Here is a 15,561-nt window from a genome sequence, read left to right as displayed (position 1 = left end):
CGGAAGGGAAGATCGATATTGCCCCTCTTCCCACTGTTGCCCCAAGGTTTGGAATGCTGCAATCGCTACAGATGAAACTGAGAGAGGTCCAGGGGTCTTAGCTGACCCAATGCCCAGTCACGTCAGAATAACAGTCGACAGAGGATGTAAAATGCTGAATTATACATCGTAAATTGTAGTGTACAAGTCAAAGTAAGTCATGCTCAACCGTTGCTATAGTGAGTGTTGTGTCCAGTTCTGAGGCACAAGGGAGATCTTCAAATGCTGGGGAGCAGCCAGAAGCTGACTGTTGGTGTTAGAGGGATCTGGGTTATGAGGCCAGACTGGATCTTAACTCCCAAAAAAATGAGTGGGTTGGGTTCAAGTCTGAGGTTAAAATACAAAAAACATCAGGAAATAAACACACCTTGAAACTGCCCACTCCCAGTTTTAATGGAGCAAGGACAAGGGGTTGGGGGTGAGGGCGATCATTCTTCCTCCAGGAAGCAGGATGGCCACCAAATATTAAAATAAGATTGTCTTTCTCCATTTAAATAGTCTTTCCGTTTGTAACCACAGGCGGGCAGGTTTCTCAAATCTCAGAAAACTCAGAAGGTTAATGGAAGTGAGAGGGGCTGAATCCACAAGGCAGGTGCATTTACAGCACTGCTTGTGGGCCAAGAGGTGCAGCTATCCTGTAAACACCCACACCCAGCCCCCTCTGCAATCTGTCTGCTGCCCACCCTAACCACCACCCAACCTCCACCCGACTGCCATGGGACCCTCTGCCATGATGGAGACCCCTCAGACCACTATAAGTCTGCTCTGCTGCAGGGAATCCCCACCAGACCACCATAAGATACCCCCCCTCCACCTCCACTGTGATCTGGCCCCCCCAACCCCACCCCACGCCCCCATGATCAGAACCTCCGCCGATCATGATCGATCTCACCCCACCCCCCTATCTACCCGCTCTCTTAGGTTTCAGCCTTGTGAAGTGGAGTTCCCACTTGACAGGCCTTAATGGCCGCCTGTGGGCAGGGACCCCACTTAAAGGAGTCCTGCTGTTACATTCTGCAGGGAATTCAGAAAGCCTGTTCTTCCCAACCTGACAACAAGCCCCCCCCCAACACTTGCACAGAACTTGCCTCCAGGCCAGAAGCCAGGCAGTGGACACCCCTCCCTCTAGACCTAAATCCAGGTCATTAGATGCACAGTGATCAGAGGTAATGTCAAATAGAACACTAACTATCAAACTTAGAGCAGCATAATATAAATTCCATCTTCCTAGATTAGAGAGACCAAATTAAACTGGGCAAGAATGCAGATGAGGGATAATTAAATTTCTTTGAAAAGGGAGCAAACTAAATAACATTTTTCCTCAAATTAGTAGGTCACTGAGAAAGAGCCAATTCAAAAGGCCCTTGTTAGCAAACACCCATTGCATGTTGCCATAGTAACAACTTCACGCCTTAGTGTTGTACACTGAAAGATCATCCTTCCTGGTCACATGCAGTTCCCAAGGGGCAAAATCGGGCCTTCTGATCTTCGAGTGATCCTTGGCCTCCAACGCCATCAATTCAACATCCATGTTGTCTATAATGCGCACCATGTCTCCCTCCGGGTCACGGTAATTAAGGGCGATGGCCTCCTTCCCAAATTCGTTCCTGGAAAGTCAAGAAAATACAACTGCTTTTAGTCTAAAGAATGCAAGTGAGGGTTCTTAGAAGTCATCATGCTGCACTCTTAGAAAAAGATCACCCGTTGCGTTTGGACCTTGCCTTACGTCGGCTGTGACTCAGTTGGTGGCACTCTCGCCTCTGAGTCGCCAGGTTCTGGGTTCCAGTCCCATGCCAATATTTGCCCCTCAATCAACATCGCAAAAAAGCAGGCTATCTGGCCATTATCACAACGCTGCTTGTGGGATCTTGCTGTGCACCAATAGCTGCTGTGTTTCCTACATTACAACAGTGACTTCACGTCAAAGAAGCTCTCCAATTGCTGGAAAGCACCTTGAGATGTCCGGTGGCTGTGAAAAAGTGCTACATAAATGCAAATCCTTTGTCAAAGGTTCAGTCCGCGGCTCCTACATTTTTTCCCAGAAGGTTGACGCTTATCACCGGGCCCCTGACCCACTTCAGCTGGTTTCAACCTGTCCTTGCTATCTTGTTTGGTGTTCGAATCGAAGAGCATTCCAATAAACTGCAGCAGGTTAACTAATTCCAAACATTGGAATTGCTGACACCACAGCCCATAATGACCAAGGGAAAACAGGCCGCTCTTGTTGACTATATGGTCTCAACATAAACACTTCCTAATCCAAGTCTGGAATTCCAAGGGCAAAAATTAATTTCCTATTCAAAACATTTAATTGTGGTCCTTGTCCAAGTATAACATGGTTGTCAACTGTTGAAATGTTAATACTCAAACACACCAGACTCATTAACCCACCCTGTCCTTTTCTGCCCTGATGTAAATGGTACTGTGGATGCCAGTCACCTTATAGTACCTTGGCCAAGTGGTCTTACTTGTACAGAGAGCGTGTGTCAGCAAACCAATCATAGGGATATGACCACCAGGTCTGACCCTGCGGTGGACAATTTACCAGCAAATGTCACTAGACAACGAGCAGCGGTGTTAATCAAGGGTTCTGACAGGAGGTCATTGACCTGAAACGTTAACTGTTACTCCCTCCACAGATACCACCTGACCTGCAGAGTGTTTCTTCAGCATTTTCTGTTCTCATACCAGTGGCAGTGACCCTCAATTACTTTTCTGCCCCTCAGCACAGATCACAGAGTTCATTATAACATCTGAACTGCTACACTGGCTGGTAACAGTGAATCCTGATGCCTCAAGAACATATTCATTCACAGGATGTGGGCTTCGCTGGCCGGGCCAGCATTTATTGCCCATCCCTAATTGTCCCTTGAGAAGGTGGTGGGTGAGCTGCCTTCTAGAACCGCTGCAGTCCATGTGGTGTAGGTACACCCACGGTACTGTTAGGGAGGGAGTTCCAGGATTTTGACCCAGCCACAGTGAAGGAACGGTGATATATTTCCAAGTCAGGATGGTGAGTGACTTGGAGAGGAACTTTCAAGGGGAATATGAGGAAAAAGAGCAGGAGTAGACCACTTCACCATTCAATAAGATAATGACTGATCTCAACTCCACCTTCCCATCCTATCCCCAAACCCCTTGTATCCCTTCAACCCTTAGATGCTAAAAATCCATCGATTTTAGCCTTGGATCTGCTCAATGGTGAGTATCCACAACCCTCTGGGGTAGAGAATTCCTAAGATTCACAGCCTGGGTGAAGAATTTGTTGTAACTTGGAGAAAGAAATGGAACTGTTCAGGGCTGCTTTTTTTAACTCGCTCATGAGATGTGAGCGTTGCAGGCAAGGGCAGCATTTATTGTCCATCCCTAATTGCCCTCGAGAAGGTGGTGGTGAGCTGTCTTCTGGAACCGCTGCATTCCTTCTGGTGTAGGTACACCCACAGTGCTGTTAGGAAGGGAGTTCCGAATTTTGGTTCCCAGCGACATTGAAGGAACGTGAGATGTTTCCAAGTCAGGATGGTGTGTGGTTTGGAGGAGAACTTGCAGGTGGTTGTGTTCCCATGTGTCTGTTGTTCTTGTCCTTCTAGATGGTAGAAGTCGTGGGTTTGGAAGGTGCTGTCGAAGGAGTCTTGGTGAACTGCTGCAGTGTGTCTTGTAGATGGTACACACTGCTGCTGCTGTGCGTCGGTGGTGGAGGGAGTGAGTGTTTAAGGTGGTGGATGGAGTGCAGATCAAGCGGGCTGCTTTTCCCAGGATGGGATCGGGCTTCTTGAGTATTGTTGGGTCAATATTTCATCCAGGCAAATGGACAGTATTCCATCACACTCCTGACTTATGCTTCATTGGAGTGGCTAGACTGATTAGGTGAGTGAGTTCTGTGCCTGTTAGATTAGGAACGTCCCGGACACAATTCCTAGGCTGTGCTGAATTACTTATCTCAGCCAGGATAGCAGTTGGAGCTGCATTATTATCCTCAGGACCCTTGTGCAGGGTGAGAGGTGGAATGTCAGTTGGGACATCCAATTTCAATCCATTATATCTACACTTGTTGCAATCTCCTACATGCATTCAGCAGCTGGGCAAAAAACAGTTAGTGTATATCAGTCAAGCGACAGAGAGCAACCTGGATAGAGCCAAGTAGGATACTCACAATCCTTTATCAATCAAAGTACACTCTAAAGTGGGCAGCAGCAATAAATGAAATGGAGATTTCTTCTCCTTTGGTCTTCTCTACCTTTCCGCCTACTTCAGAAGGGAGAGGTGGTGTAGTGGTAATGTCACTGGGCTAGTAATTCGGAGGCCCAGACTAATGCTCTGGGAACATGGGTTCAAATCGCACCTTGGCAGCTGGTGGAATTTAAATTCAATTAATAAATCTGGAATTGGAAGCTAGTCTCTCAGTAATGGTGACCATGAAACTATCACTGATTGTTGTTAAAAACCCATCTGGTTCACTAATGTCCTTTAGGGAAGGAAATCAGCTGTCCTTACCCTGGTCTGGCCTACATATGACTCCAGACCCACAGCAATGTGGTTGACTCTGAAATGCCACTCAGTTCAAGGATGGGCAACAAATGCTGGGATGGGCAACAAATGCTGGCCTTGCCAGTGATGTCCACATCCCAAGAAAGAATAAGGACCTGGTACAAGTACTGGATAACCTCCTGTACCTCCATAAAGTAATGATTCTACACCTATAAGCCTGAGGATTGCCTGTCCTCCGAGGTCACTCTATTTCTGTCCTTGTTAAACATCCATGCCTGCCCAATTTCCAAATGGGAGTCACTCGACTAAAATTGGATATTTCAAACACCCGCAACCCGTGCCAAGGGTCCTGAGGATAATTATAGAGCTCCAATCGCTAGACTGAGCTGAGATAAACTAATTCAACCACAGCCTAGGAATTGTGCCCGGGACTTTCCTGATTGAACAGGCACAGAACTCACTGATCCAATCAATCCAAAGCAAGATGGGAAACCACCTGGCATCAAACACACAAGGATCACGGCTCAGACGAGCTTTCCCCATTGTTAAAGGGAACAACACAGCACAAGCCGTTGGCGCGTCTACTGACTTGTGCCAACAATTCTCCACCTGTTAAGTTCCTGCCTTCTGGCAGCTCGTATCGGGGGTGGGGGGGGGTAAGGCACAGGGCAGATTCCCGGCATTCCCAAGCAGGAAGGAAAATAGTTTGCCTCTCTCCCCCATCAGCTTGATAGCGACTGAAGAGCATCTTGCCACATGCCCACGTTCTTCTGGGGCTTAACTTCCAGTTAGCAATTGCTGCCAGCAAAGACCATGGCTGCCTGCCCGCCATCCAGAACACATGACACCTTGGCGAAGGGGCATGAAGAATGTAAGTGGTGCTACAGCCACAATTAGGTGGAGCAAAAAAACATGAGAGGAATTGAAAGCTGTGGGGGTGGGCGGGGCGGGTGGTTTATGTGGTAATAGTGACCCAGAAAGCCTTTCAACTTGGAGCTTCAATTCAGCCCAGACCAAAAAGTTAAAAAAAAACCTCCTCCATTTGGATCCCACATGAAATGACTCCGAAATGGAAGCTGCTATTAGCTTCTCACTGAGAGAGCCAAGGGGGAATTCCTCACTTAGACATTATTGGAGCAGTGGATATTTTTTCTACAAGGAACGGTTGAGGCAGGACCATTGCTTTTTTTCCAGGAGAAATTGGATAATTATTTGAAGCAGAGAAAGAAATATATGTAAGATATTTGCACCTCGCCTAAACACAACTATTGTTTCTTCACCTGTCCGCTCCCTTTGGCTTTTGTGCCATGAACCCTTGGTCATTTAATTTGTCCTGCCCGCCAAACCACCCTTTCATTTTATTCTCCTTTCCACCCGCACCACCCTGTCCTGTCACTTGCTCAAACCCTGTTACATTCCTAACTTACCTCAATTCCGATGAAAGGTCATCGACCTGACACGTTACCTCTGTTTCTCTCTCCCCAGATGCCTCCTGACCTGCTGGGTATTTCCAGCATTTTTTCTGTTTTGATTTTATGATTGAAGATATACGGGGCAGTTTTGGACTGTTCCCGCGAGGGCCTGAGGCAGGGACGATTGGTTGAATTCGGAGCTCGAAACCTATGTGGACTCATTGGTCAGGATTTCCTGGCCTTGCCGTGGGGGATGTAGCGGGCCAGCCCAGAGTCCATTCCCTTCGGCAGAATTGGACAATCCCGGCACCGGACGGGGGCCGTAGTTGCTGACAGCTTCCAATCGCTCTTCATGATGAATTATCATGAGGGGGTGCGGATGTGAAGTAGGGTTTTGCAACGGATTCCTGGGGACCGCGCAACTCAACTCCCCTCCGGCTCCTCCCCACCATTGGTCTACCAGCATGCCCTGAGAAGTGAACGGACTCTTCACTGCTTGATCGAATGCTCCTCAATGCCAATCAAATAAGAAATAAGGGAAAGAGTAGGTCATTTTGCCCGTAGACCCTGCTCCGCCCTTCAATAAGATCATGGCTGGTATGACTGTGGCCTCAACTCCACTTGCCTGTCTGCGCCTCATGACCCTTGGCTCCCTTGGGGGTCAAAAATTTGTCTAACTCAGTCTTGAATATATTCAATGACCCACCTGTTGGAGAAGAGAATTCCAAAAATTAAAAACCCTCTGGGGGAAGAAAATCCTCCTCATCTCCCTTTTAAATGGGGGAGCCTCTTATTCTGAAACTGTGCCCGCTAGTTCTAGATTTCCCACTGAATGGAAATATCCTCTGAGCACCTTACGCCCCCCACCCCGTATATGTTTCAATAAGATCACCTCTCATTCTTCTAAACTCCAATGAGGATAGGCCCAACCTGCTCAACCTTTCCTCATAAGACCACCCCTCATTCCTGGAATCAACCCAGTGAACCTTCTCAAAAGTTCCTCCATTGTAAATAAATGGCCCTTTACACCCCCCCGCACTCCCCACTATTTCCAAAGTCTTTTCATAACAAAAGTTCAAAGCAATGGGGAAAAAAAACACACACACTATTTCTGGTAATAGATTCTTTTCTCCAAGATTGCCCTCTGCATTGCCTTGGAAAATAATCTTTAATTCCTGGAGATTCCAGAAAAATCCTGGAGGGTTGACAAGTCTAGGGGAGGGTCCATGTCTATATAATCTGCTCCAATGTGACGACCAACAATGAGTTCTTTCATTGGATCCAACATGAACAGTGCTGTTAAGGGCTGGAAAAGCTGATGCTCAATGCAAAAAACAGATAGTTGGCACCTAGGTGGACTCTGGTTGTTTGCCCAGAAAACAAAATGGAGCTCCGCATGTTTGACACGCCCTTCAGCTTTGGGGGAGGTGGGGTGGGAGAGAAGCACTTGGAGGTGACTGCCTCTAATTGGGCGAGATTCATTCACTGTCGTGGTTAAATTGAAATTCAGCCAAAAAAGAGCGAAGCCAAAAACAGAGGAGAAAGCCAAATCAATTAAAAAAAAAAGGCCATTCAAAAGAAGTTCTGACTAAATAATACCTCATCAAGGACAAAAGTTCTGTGTATTCCAGTTGTGCAGGGACGCCATCCTTCAGTGTTACATTCCTGCAGAAGGAGAAAGCATGTGAAAAGCTAAATAACTGTTTCATTAACATCGTTACCTAGGAAGTATTTTGTTTATAGCTACTGCCCTCGTGTTTACAGTGCCACTATGGGTGTGTTTTTACGCTGGCGGGATTTTACTGTCCCGCCAAAGTCAACGGGGCCTCTGGACAGCTGGCCGCGATGTATGGCCCCGCTCCCACCCGCGCCGTGACGGGTCCGGAAAATTCCGCCCGATATGTTAATTTCAAACTTCGCTCTTTACTCCTGGGGCCCTATTCCTGTTCAACACACCCAGGGCTTAATATGCAGCCAAGTCAGCCAAGGGGCACACGCCCGACCCGAACGGGAGTGAAATCTCGCGCGGTGGCGTCGGGCGAGCGTCCCGACGTCAGCGCCCGCTCTCGCGATCTTTCGGTCGGCGGGCGCGAGCGAGAGGCGGTAGCGCGCCCACCGACAGTTAAGAGGCCTATTGAGGCCCTTAGGTCATTAATTGAGTTGCATTTATTGCTGCCCACTCAACCGTTCGGTAGGCGGGCGAATAGGCCAGGAGGCCTTTGCAAATCTTTAACAAAACCTCATCCACGGGCGGGATGAGGTTTCCGGTGCTAACTAATAAAAACAATTTTTAAAAAATTTAACGTCCTTTTTCACATGTCCCTCTTCACGTGACGGAGTCACGTGTGGGGGACACGTTTATCTCATATGTTAAAAGTCTATTTTTGTGCTTAAAACCCGTCAGCCCCCCTGGGGCAGCCCCACATCTTCCGGGAGCTGTCAGTGCACGCTCCCCCTCCCCCGCCCCCACCCCGGCAGCGCTGAGGCTCCCAGCGCCCGTTTCACGCTGGCTGGCCGCTAATTGGCCAGTCGGGGCCCGATCGCAGGCGGCGGTCAGTTCCACGGCCGTCTCCCCGGTCCTGCCCCCTGCGCCCGCCGACGAGGGAAAAATTCTGCCCTCGGGGTCTTTTCTTGGGTCTGCATATTCACTGTCAATGGGAGCCAAGAATTCACGTGCCAAATGCACGTTTCCAGAGGTGAGGTTTTTTGAGCACAAAGCAAAAAGGATAGGGCCTCTCAAAAAACATGCAGATACATTAATAAACACAACCTTGTCCTCAGTTGCTGGAGTTTTTCATTGTTGGGCTGAGGTGCCCAAGAAACTACTTCAAATATTTAGAGGCCCCAAGCCAACTCTTGAGTTTCCTTAACACCATTCCTGCACTTTGTGATGTTCCTGGCTGCCACAAAGCAACCCATAATTCCCATTAAACACTGGGAAGTGTAAAGCATTGGAGTTGCCCACCAGAAATTAGTTTGCCTCCCACCGGCCGGCTCTAACGAGGGAGCAAGGCCATGGACATCCCAAAGCCGTGGCCCTCAGGAGATTGTTGGGAGTCACTCAAATGGGTAGCCAATGTGAACTTGCTTTAACTATACCGAGGTAGATTTTCAACGCAACTTTAAAAAAAAAATGACCCCTGTCCCAAACTCCTTGCTGGAAAGTGCTGAGGGACACCCTAACCCAAATGACCTCTCTTCACTTGAAGTGTAGGCAAGCCACCCCAACCATGGCAGGCATTCAGCCAAATCCAATGCAATTTTCACACAATGTCCACTTCCAGCAGTCAAGAGGAGGGGAGCACATCACCACAAACGTCAAACTTGTTACTCTCGTTGCCACTATTGCTGGCACCAGCTTATCACAGACGGGGAACCAAACCATGGACTTCTTGGTCTTTGTAGCCCAGCTTCATTAAAGGGTTCTCTAAGTGGGAGGTTTATTCGGACAGCTGGAGAGAACTATTGGCTTTGCTTGATTGACATTGTTATGTGGTTATAATAAGTTATTTTTTTCTGTGATCTCTTTTGTCAATGCCTCAATGTTTATTTGCATAAGATTAAGAGATGTGAAGTGGTTAAAGCTTCTGTTATTGAAATTTTAGGGGCCTGTTTGATTGACATTTTTATAGGGTTGTAGGAACAGCAGGCTTTTTTCAGAAGATTTTTGAATGGGTGTCTTTTTTCCGGTTCCATGCATGCCATTGTTACTGTCGGGCTCATTGCTCCTGCACTAAGTGTATGCTGGGTGAATGGACGAGGAAGGGCCATGAGTTGGCATGGAGGGCATGAGGGATCATTGGGATGGCTGAGTGTGGGGCAGGAGTTGGCATGAGGGCTGCAAGGAGCCATGGGGCTGGGTGGAGGGGGTAATGAATTGGCATTGAGTTAGCATGTGGACTATAATGGCCATGGGGAGTGGGTGGGGAGGTCAGGTGTTGTGAGGGGTGAGGGCTAGAGGCATAACAGCCTTTGATACAAGTGGGATGAAGTCCTAAAGAACCGAGGCGAGCCTTTTAACCAGCCCACCCTGGCACTCAGCTGCTCGTGTGGCCCCCTCCGATCTGCTTCCAAGGGGAGGTGGGCCCATCTCCATCCAGCACCCATCCCCACCAGGAGCAGAAGTCGCTTCATTCAGGGGCCTTTCTACAGAGAAGGGTCCAACGAGTCAGGAAACGCCCTGACTCAAGCTACCCGCCTTGGTGGTAAAAATCTGGGCCTATGACTCTATAATTACCTGAGTTACTTGCCAATGTTTTCTGGGACATTTCGCTACGTCAACTACGTCACATTTGTTGCTGTTTCTTCCCCCAGCTTTTGGCTGGGCCACCACATACCTGATCTCACAACAATGGATGTCATGGTAGACACATTGAAGCTGGTGAGCGCCTGTGAGTCTTTCATTCACACCGTGCGTCTCTTCCGTTAAATCTTTAATAATCCTCACAAACAATTTGGGGAAAATCCCGGTGTCGTTATTCAGGATGCCCTAATTTGAGAGAGCAGAGGAGGGGGGGGGAAAAAAAACAAGGTAGTAAATAGCGAGTGAAACAATAAGAACGGTCATAACAAAAGGACCTCAGAATGGAAATGAGGAAAAAAAGAAATGAATGAAAAGGTTGGGGGGAAAAAAGGAAGGAAGTGAGATTAGGAAAGGCAGACGAAGAGAGAATGTTGGGGAGTCTAGACCTAAAGTCACAACCCAAAACTATGTGGTCAACCATTTTGCACTGAGATGGGGTAAATTTTCTTCACGTGGGGGGTTGTAAATCTGTGGAATTCTCTACCCCAGAGGGATGTCGATGCTTCATCGTTGAGTATACTCAGAACAGAGATCCATGGATGTTTGGGTACTAAGGGAATTAAGGAATTATGGGGATAGTGCGGGAAGGTGTAGTTGAGGTGGATTAGCCCTGATCTTATCGAATGATGGAGCAGGTTCAAAGGGCTGAGTGCTGCACTCCTGCTCCTATTCTTATGTTCTGATGCTCTTAGGAGAAAGAAAGGAAACATTGATTCATCGTTCATGTCTTGAGTGGTTGGGAGTAGATCTAGACTTTATCCAAAACCTGTTTTACACCTCTTGAGGTCAATGGAAATAAAAATAGAAGACGAGCTGAGGGGGAGGGTGGCTGTCGATCCACTACCACTCGTGTTACATTATCAAGGCAAAGTCAAGATCAACTCTTAATCAGGAAACACTGAAAAAACTCAGCAGGTCTGACAGCATCTGCGGAGTGAGAAACAGAGTTGATGTTTCGGGTCATACGGACTCAAACGTCAACTCTGTTTCTCTCTCCACAAATGCTGTCAGACCTGCTGAGCATTTCCAGCATTTTCTGTTTTTGTTTCAGGTTTCCAGCATCTGCAGTATTTTGCTTTTATCTACCTCTAATCACTTGTTATCTGGCAGATGTAAAATGGATGTATTTTTATGAAGATGGAGGGATACAATGGGGTGGGGTAGAGCAATGGTTCCCAAACTGTGGGTCGCAACCACAACCGAAGTCACAGAAACAGTGAATGGGGTTGTGAGCTCCCCGTCTTCTGAGACTATGCCCCCCCCACCAGCACTGGGACCTAAGTGGCATCTGGCCATGCTCTTGCCCTGCTTGTCTCTCAGTCTCTCTCTTTGAACCATGGGCTCCTGCCCGTGGCCACTTCACTGAGTCTTAGAACCTGGCCCCGACCAGGAACCCGGCAGTAATGCCTCTACTAGTGAGCTGCAGCTTGTCTGAATCCAATCCCATCACCCTGGCACTGCAGAATGCCCCGAGCTCTGATATCAGCCACCTCAAGGCTCTCAATCTGAGCTTTTGCTTCTTCCTGGCCAAGGTCCATGAGCTGGAGTGGCTCAGATGAAGTTTTGGACTGATGAGTACATAAAATAATAACATTTTTACAAAGTACTTTAAAAATACAATTTTTCATATTTACAAGATGTATCAGATATTGATCCATAATATGTAAACTTTAATCATTGTACACTGAATTTTACACTGCGACATTATTTCTGGGTTTGTTTTGATGCCATCAAGCATTAAAATGGGGTTGTATTGGCAAATAGTTTGGAAAGAGCTGGGGTAGGGCCAACTAATGAGGCTGATTGAGAGAATGGCCCAGATTACTTTTTGTCGTTCCATCCTGCCTCACGATTTGAAAAATGCTGAGCGGGTGCCACGCAGCATCTCACTGAGACCCTCTAATTTCATAAACCAGGCAGAAGGAGTCCATTTTGTGCCTTGTTAGACGGCTTGTTATTTCTGTAACATAGGTGGGCATTTTTTTTCTGGTTTTTCAGTGAACCTGCTACAGCTAAGGGTTACCATATGAGAGGAAATAGCCCATACATTCTCATTGCCAAGTACAAAAGTCCCCTCCTGTCAGATCGTACACTTAGCACATCTGTTGGCTCTGTTATTTCAATGCAGCTGGACGCCATCTGCCCACATCAGAACACATCCAGCTTTTCAACATGTAACTTTGTTATCTTTCAAAACATGTTGCGGGGGTTGGTGGGGGGTTTGAATTGAATTTAAGGACAAGAGCTGGAAGAATGGAAAAACAGAGCGGAACAGCAAAAGAAACTAAGGAAGAAAAACAGAGTCACCCTCCTTCTGTTAGAGATTCAGTTTTTCAGTAGGGTTAACATTATGGGGGAACACGGTGAGGAGCAATAAATTCGAGCTCGTCAAAAACTCTGCCGTCCTTTTCTGAACTCACTCATCACCCCTGTGTTGACCTACATTGGTTCCCAGTCCAGCAACCCCTCAACTTTAAAATTCTCATCCTTGTGTTCAAACCCCCTCATGGCCTTGGCCCTCCCTATCTCTCTTATCTCTTACAGCCTTTCGATATCTCTGCGCTCCTCCAATTTTGGCCTCTCGCTCCGCCGTTGGAGGCCATGCCTTCAGCTGCCAAGGCCCGGAACTCTGGAATTCCCTCCCTAACCTTCACCACCTCTCTACCTCACTTTCCTCCATCAAAGTGATTTTTTAAAATCCCTACCTCTTTGACCAAGCTTTTGATCACCTGAACTAATACCTGCTTATGTAGCTCAGTATCAAATTATGTTCCATAACATGCCTTGAGATGTTTTACTACATTAAAGGTGCTGTATAAATGCAGCTTGCTGTTGCCGCATCCACACTATTTTGCTTTTGTTCTTATCTCTGGAGCCTGGGTACAAATCTAACCCAAAGTTTTGGGATGAATGTGTTTTTTTGCATATTTTATATCTCAGGCCTATGCGGAGATGGCACTGGTTTCTATTTGTGTAACAGGTTCTATTTGCAGTGTTTCAAAATGGCTGCTCCATGTTTCAGTTCTGGCTTTTAGCTCTTTCCAGTAACCTCTACAGTTATTTCACTTTTTTCTGAGTCCACACCCAGATTAACCAATCAAGCACATGGAGCATAGATCAGATACCAGACTTGCATAATCAAACCCAGAACAACTGAACACTACAGTGTCCTCCATCACTTTTGTCTGAATTTGGAAGACCAATGGCATGTTGGCCTTTATGGCAAGGGGATTGGAGTATAGGGATAAAGAAGATTTGCTAGAGTTGTACAGGGTTTTGGTGAGACCACCTCTGGAATGCCGTGCACAGTTTTGGTCTCCACATTTAAGAAAAGATATACTTGCATTGGAGAAGGTACAGCGAGGGTTAGCTAAATTGGTCCCTGGGATGAGGGGGTTGTCCTATGATGAGAGGCTGAGAAAATTGGGTCTATATTCTCTGGTGTTTAGAAGAATGAGAGGTGATCTCATTGAAATGTACAAGATTCTGAAGGGGCTTGATAGGGTGGACGCTGAGAGATTGTTTCTCCCTGGATGGGGAATCTAAAACACGGGGGCACAGTCTCAGAATAAGGGTCAGAATCAGTTAGGACTGAGACGAGGGAAAATTTCTTCACTCAGAGGCTTGTGAATCTTTAGAATTCTCTACCCCAGAGGGTTGTGGATGCTCCATCGTTGGACACATTTGAGGCTGGGGTAGACAGAGTTTTGGTCTCTCAGGGAATTAAGGGATATGGGGAGTGGGCAGGAAAGTGGAGTTGAAGCCCAAGATCAGCCATGATCGTATTGAATGGTGGAGCAGGCTCGAAAGGCCATATGGTCTACCCCTGCTCCTATTTCTTGTGTTCCTGTGTTCATTGTAGTTTCTTGGTGTGTAGTGGCAATCTCACTCAAGCTGCAGGCATGGGAAATGCATGAAATGTCACACAACTTCAGAAAGTGGAACTCTCAGCCTAGCTGTGTTATAATTAACCTGAGAAATCTGACGCTGACCAGGCACCTGGAATGGAAAATGTTCAACTGCCCCCAGCCCAAAGTAAGCGTTATAAATAGATAATCTCCATTAATGTGACTTATTCAGAAAGCTATCAAGTTGGAACCCCATAAGTTATGAATAAGTTATGAATAGGTTATGAATAGATTACGAATAAGTTATGAATAAGTTATGAAGAAGCTACAAATATGTTGCGAAAAATTTACGAATAGGTTACAAATAAGTTACGAAAAAGTTGCAAATAGGTTACAAGTAAGTTCAGAAAAAGTTGCAAATAAGTTATGAATAAGTTTTTAAAAAGTTGCAAATAGGTTACAAATAAGTTCAGAAAAAGTTACGAAAAAGTTGCAAATAGGTTACGAATAAGTTTCGAAAAAGTTGCAAATAGGTTACGAATAAGTTACAAAAAAGTTGCAAATAGTTTACGAATAAGTTTCGAAAAAGTTGCAAATAGGTTACAAATAAGTTCAGAAAAAGTTATGAAAAAGTTGCAAATAAGTTACGAATAAGTTATGAATCTTTGCCGAACTGATGAGGTCGCATCCTGATTTCTGAAGTTTTCTTTTCTCTAATTGGAACTGAAAACTTTTACAAATGTTAATAATTAAACCCTGTACATTCTGGGACAGACATCAGGGATTTGAGGGAGTTTCATTCCCGTCACTTGCATTGTTGTCAACTGGGCATTACACAGCAGTGATAATTTATACCACATTTCCACCCGTAATCCATCTTTAGGATGGGACGTTAAACTGTGGCCCCAGTCTGCCCCCTCAGGTGGATGTAAAAGATCCCGTGGCACTGTTGGAAGAATGGCAGATGAGTCTCCCAGAGACTTGCCTGACCAGGATTTATCTATCTATCGACATCACCAAAACAAAATGTCCAAGATTATCTGGTCATTGTCTCATTGCTGCTTGTGGGAGCTTGCTGTGCACAAATTGGCTGCTGCATTTCCTACATTGCCTCCTACAGTGGCTTCAAAAATACTTCATTGGTTGCAAAGTGTTTTGGGACACCCTGAGGTTGTGAAAGGTGCTATATAAATGCAAATCTCTCTTTCTTTTGCTAAGTGGGTTGTTATGATCCCCAGGATTCCCGGGTGGGGGAAGGAATGTCTTCTTCACAAGGGTGGGGGAAGGGGGCGTGGTGTTGTTGGGGGGGGTGCTGTTGGGGGAGATCCAGTTTGGGGACCAGTAACATTTTGTTTACAATAGGTTCAAGACCCCTGCTTTTGGTATAGAGTCAAAAGATTCCACGGATTTTGAACAAACAAAAACAAAATTTACTATACAATTTTAGAAAGATAAAACAATTTACAATATATAT

General features: G+C 46.4%; 1 protein-coding gene across 1 annotated transcript in view; it reads right to left on the bottom strand.

The window, feature by feature from the left end:
- Positions 1-921: 921 nt before the first annotated feature.
- ncf4 (neutrophil cytosolic factor 4) overlaps positions 922-15,561 on the bottom strand; it is a 56,590-nt gene continuing 41,950 nt past the window's right edge. The window contains exons 8-10 of the mRNA XM_078531626.1: positions 10,274-10,425; positions 7,536-7,601; positions 922-1,646 (exon numbers count right to left, since the gene is read on the bottom strand). Coding sequence (XP_078387752.1) covers positions 1,445-1,646; positions 7,536-7,601; positions 10,274-10,425 — 420 coding nt within the window. The 3' untranslated portion in view covers positions 922-1,444. The remainder of the gene's footprint in view (positions 1,647-7,535; positions 7,602-10,273; positions 10,426-15,561) is intronic.

The sequence above is a fragment of the Cetorhinus maximus genome, chromosome 29 (assembly GCF_964194155.1).
Source record: "Cetorhinus maximus chromosome 29, sCetMax3.hap1.1, whole genome shotgun sequence".
Classification (NCBI taxonomy): Eukaryota; Metazoa; Chordata; class Chondrichthyes; order Lamniformes; family Cetorhinidae; genus Cetorhinus; species Cetorhinus maximus.
The sequence above is the reverse complement of the archived record's forward strand: the minus strand, read 5'-3'. Positions and strand labels throughout refer to the sequence as shown.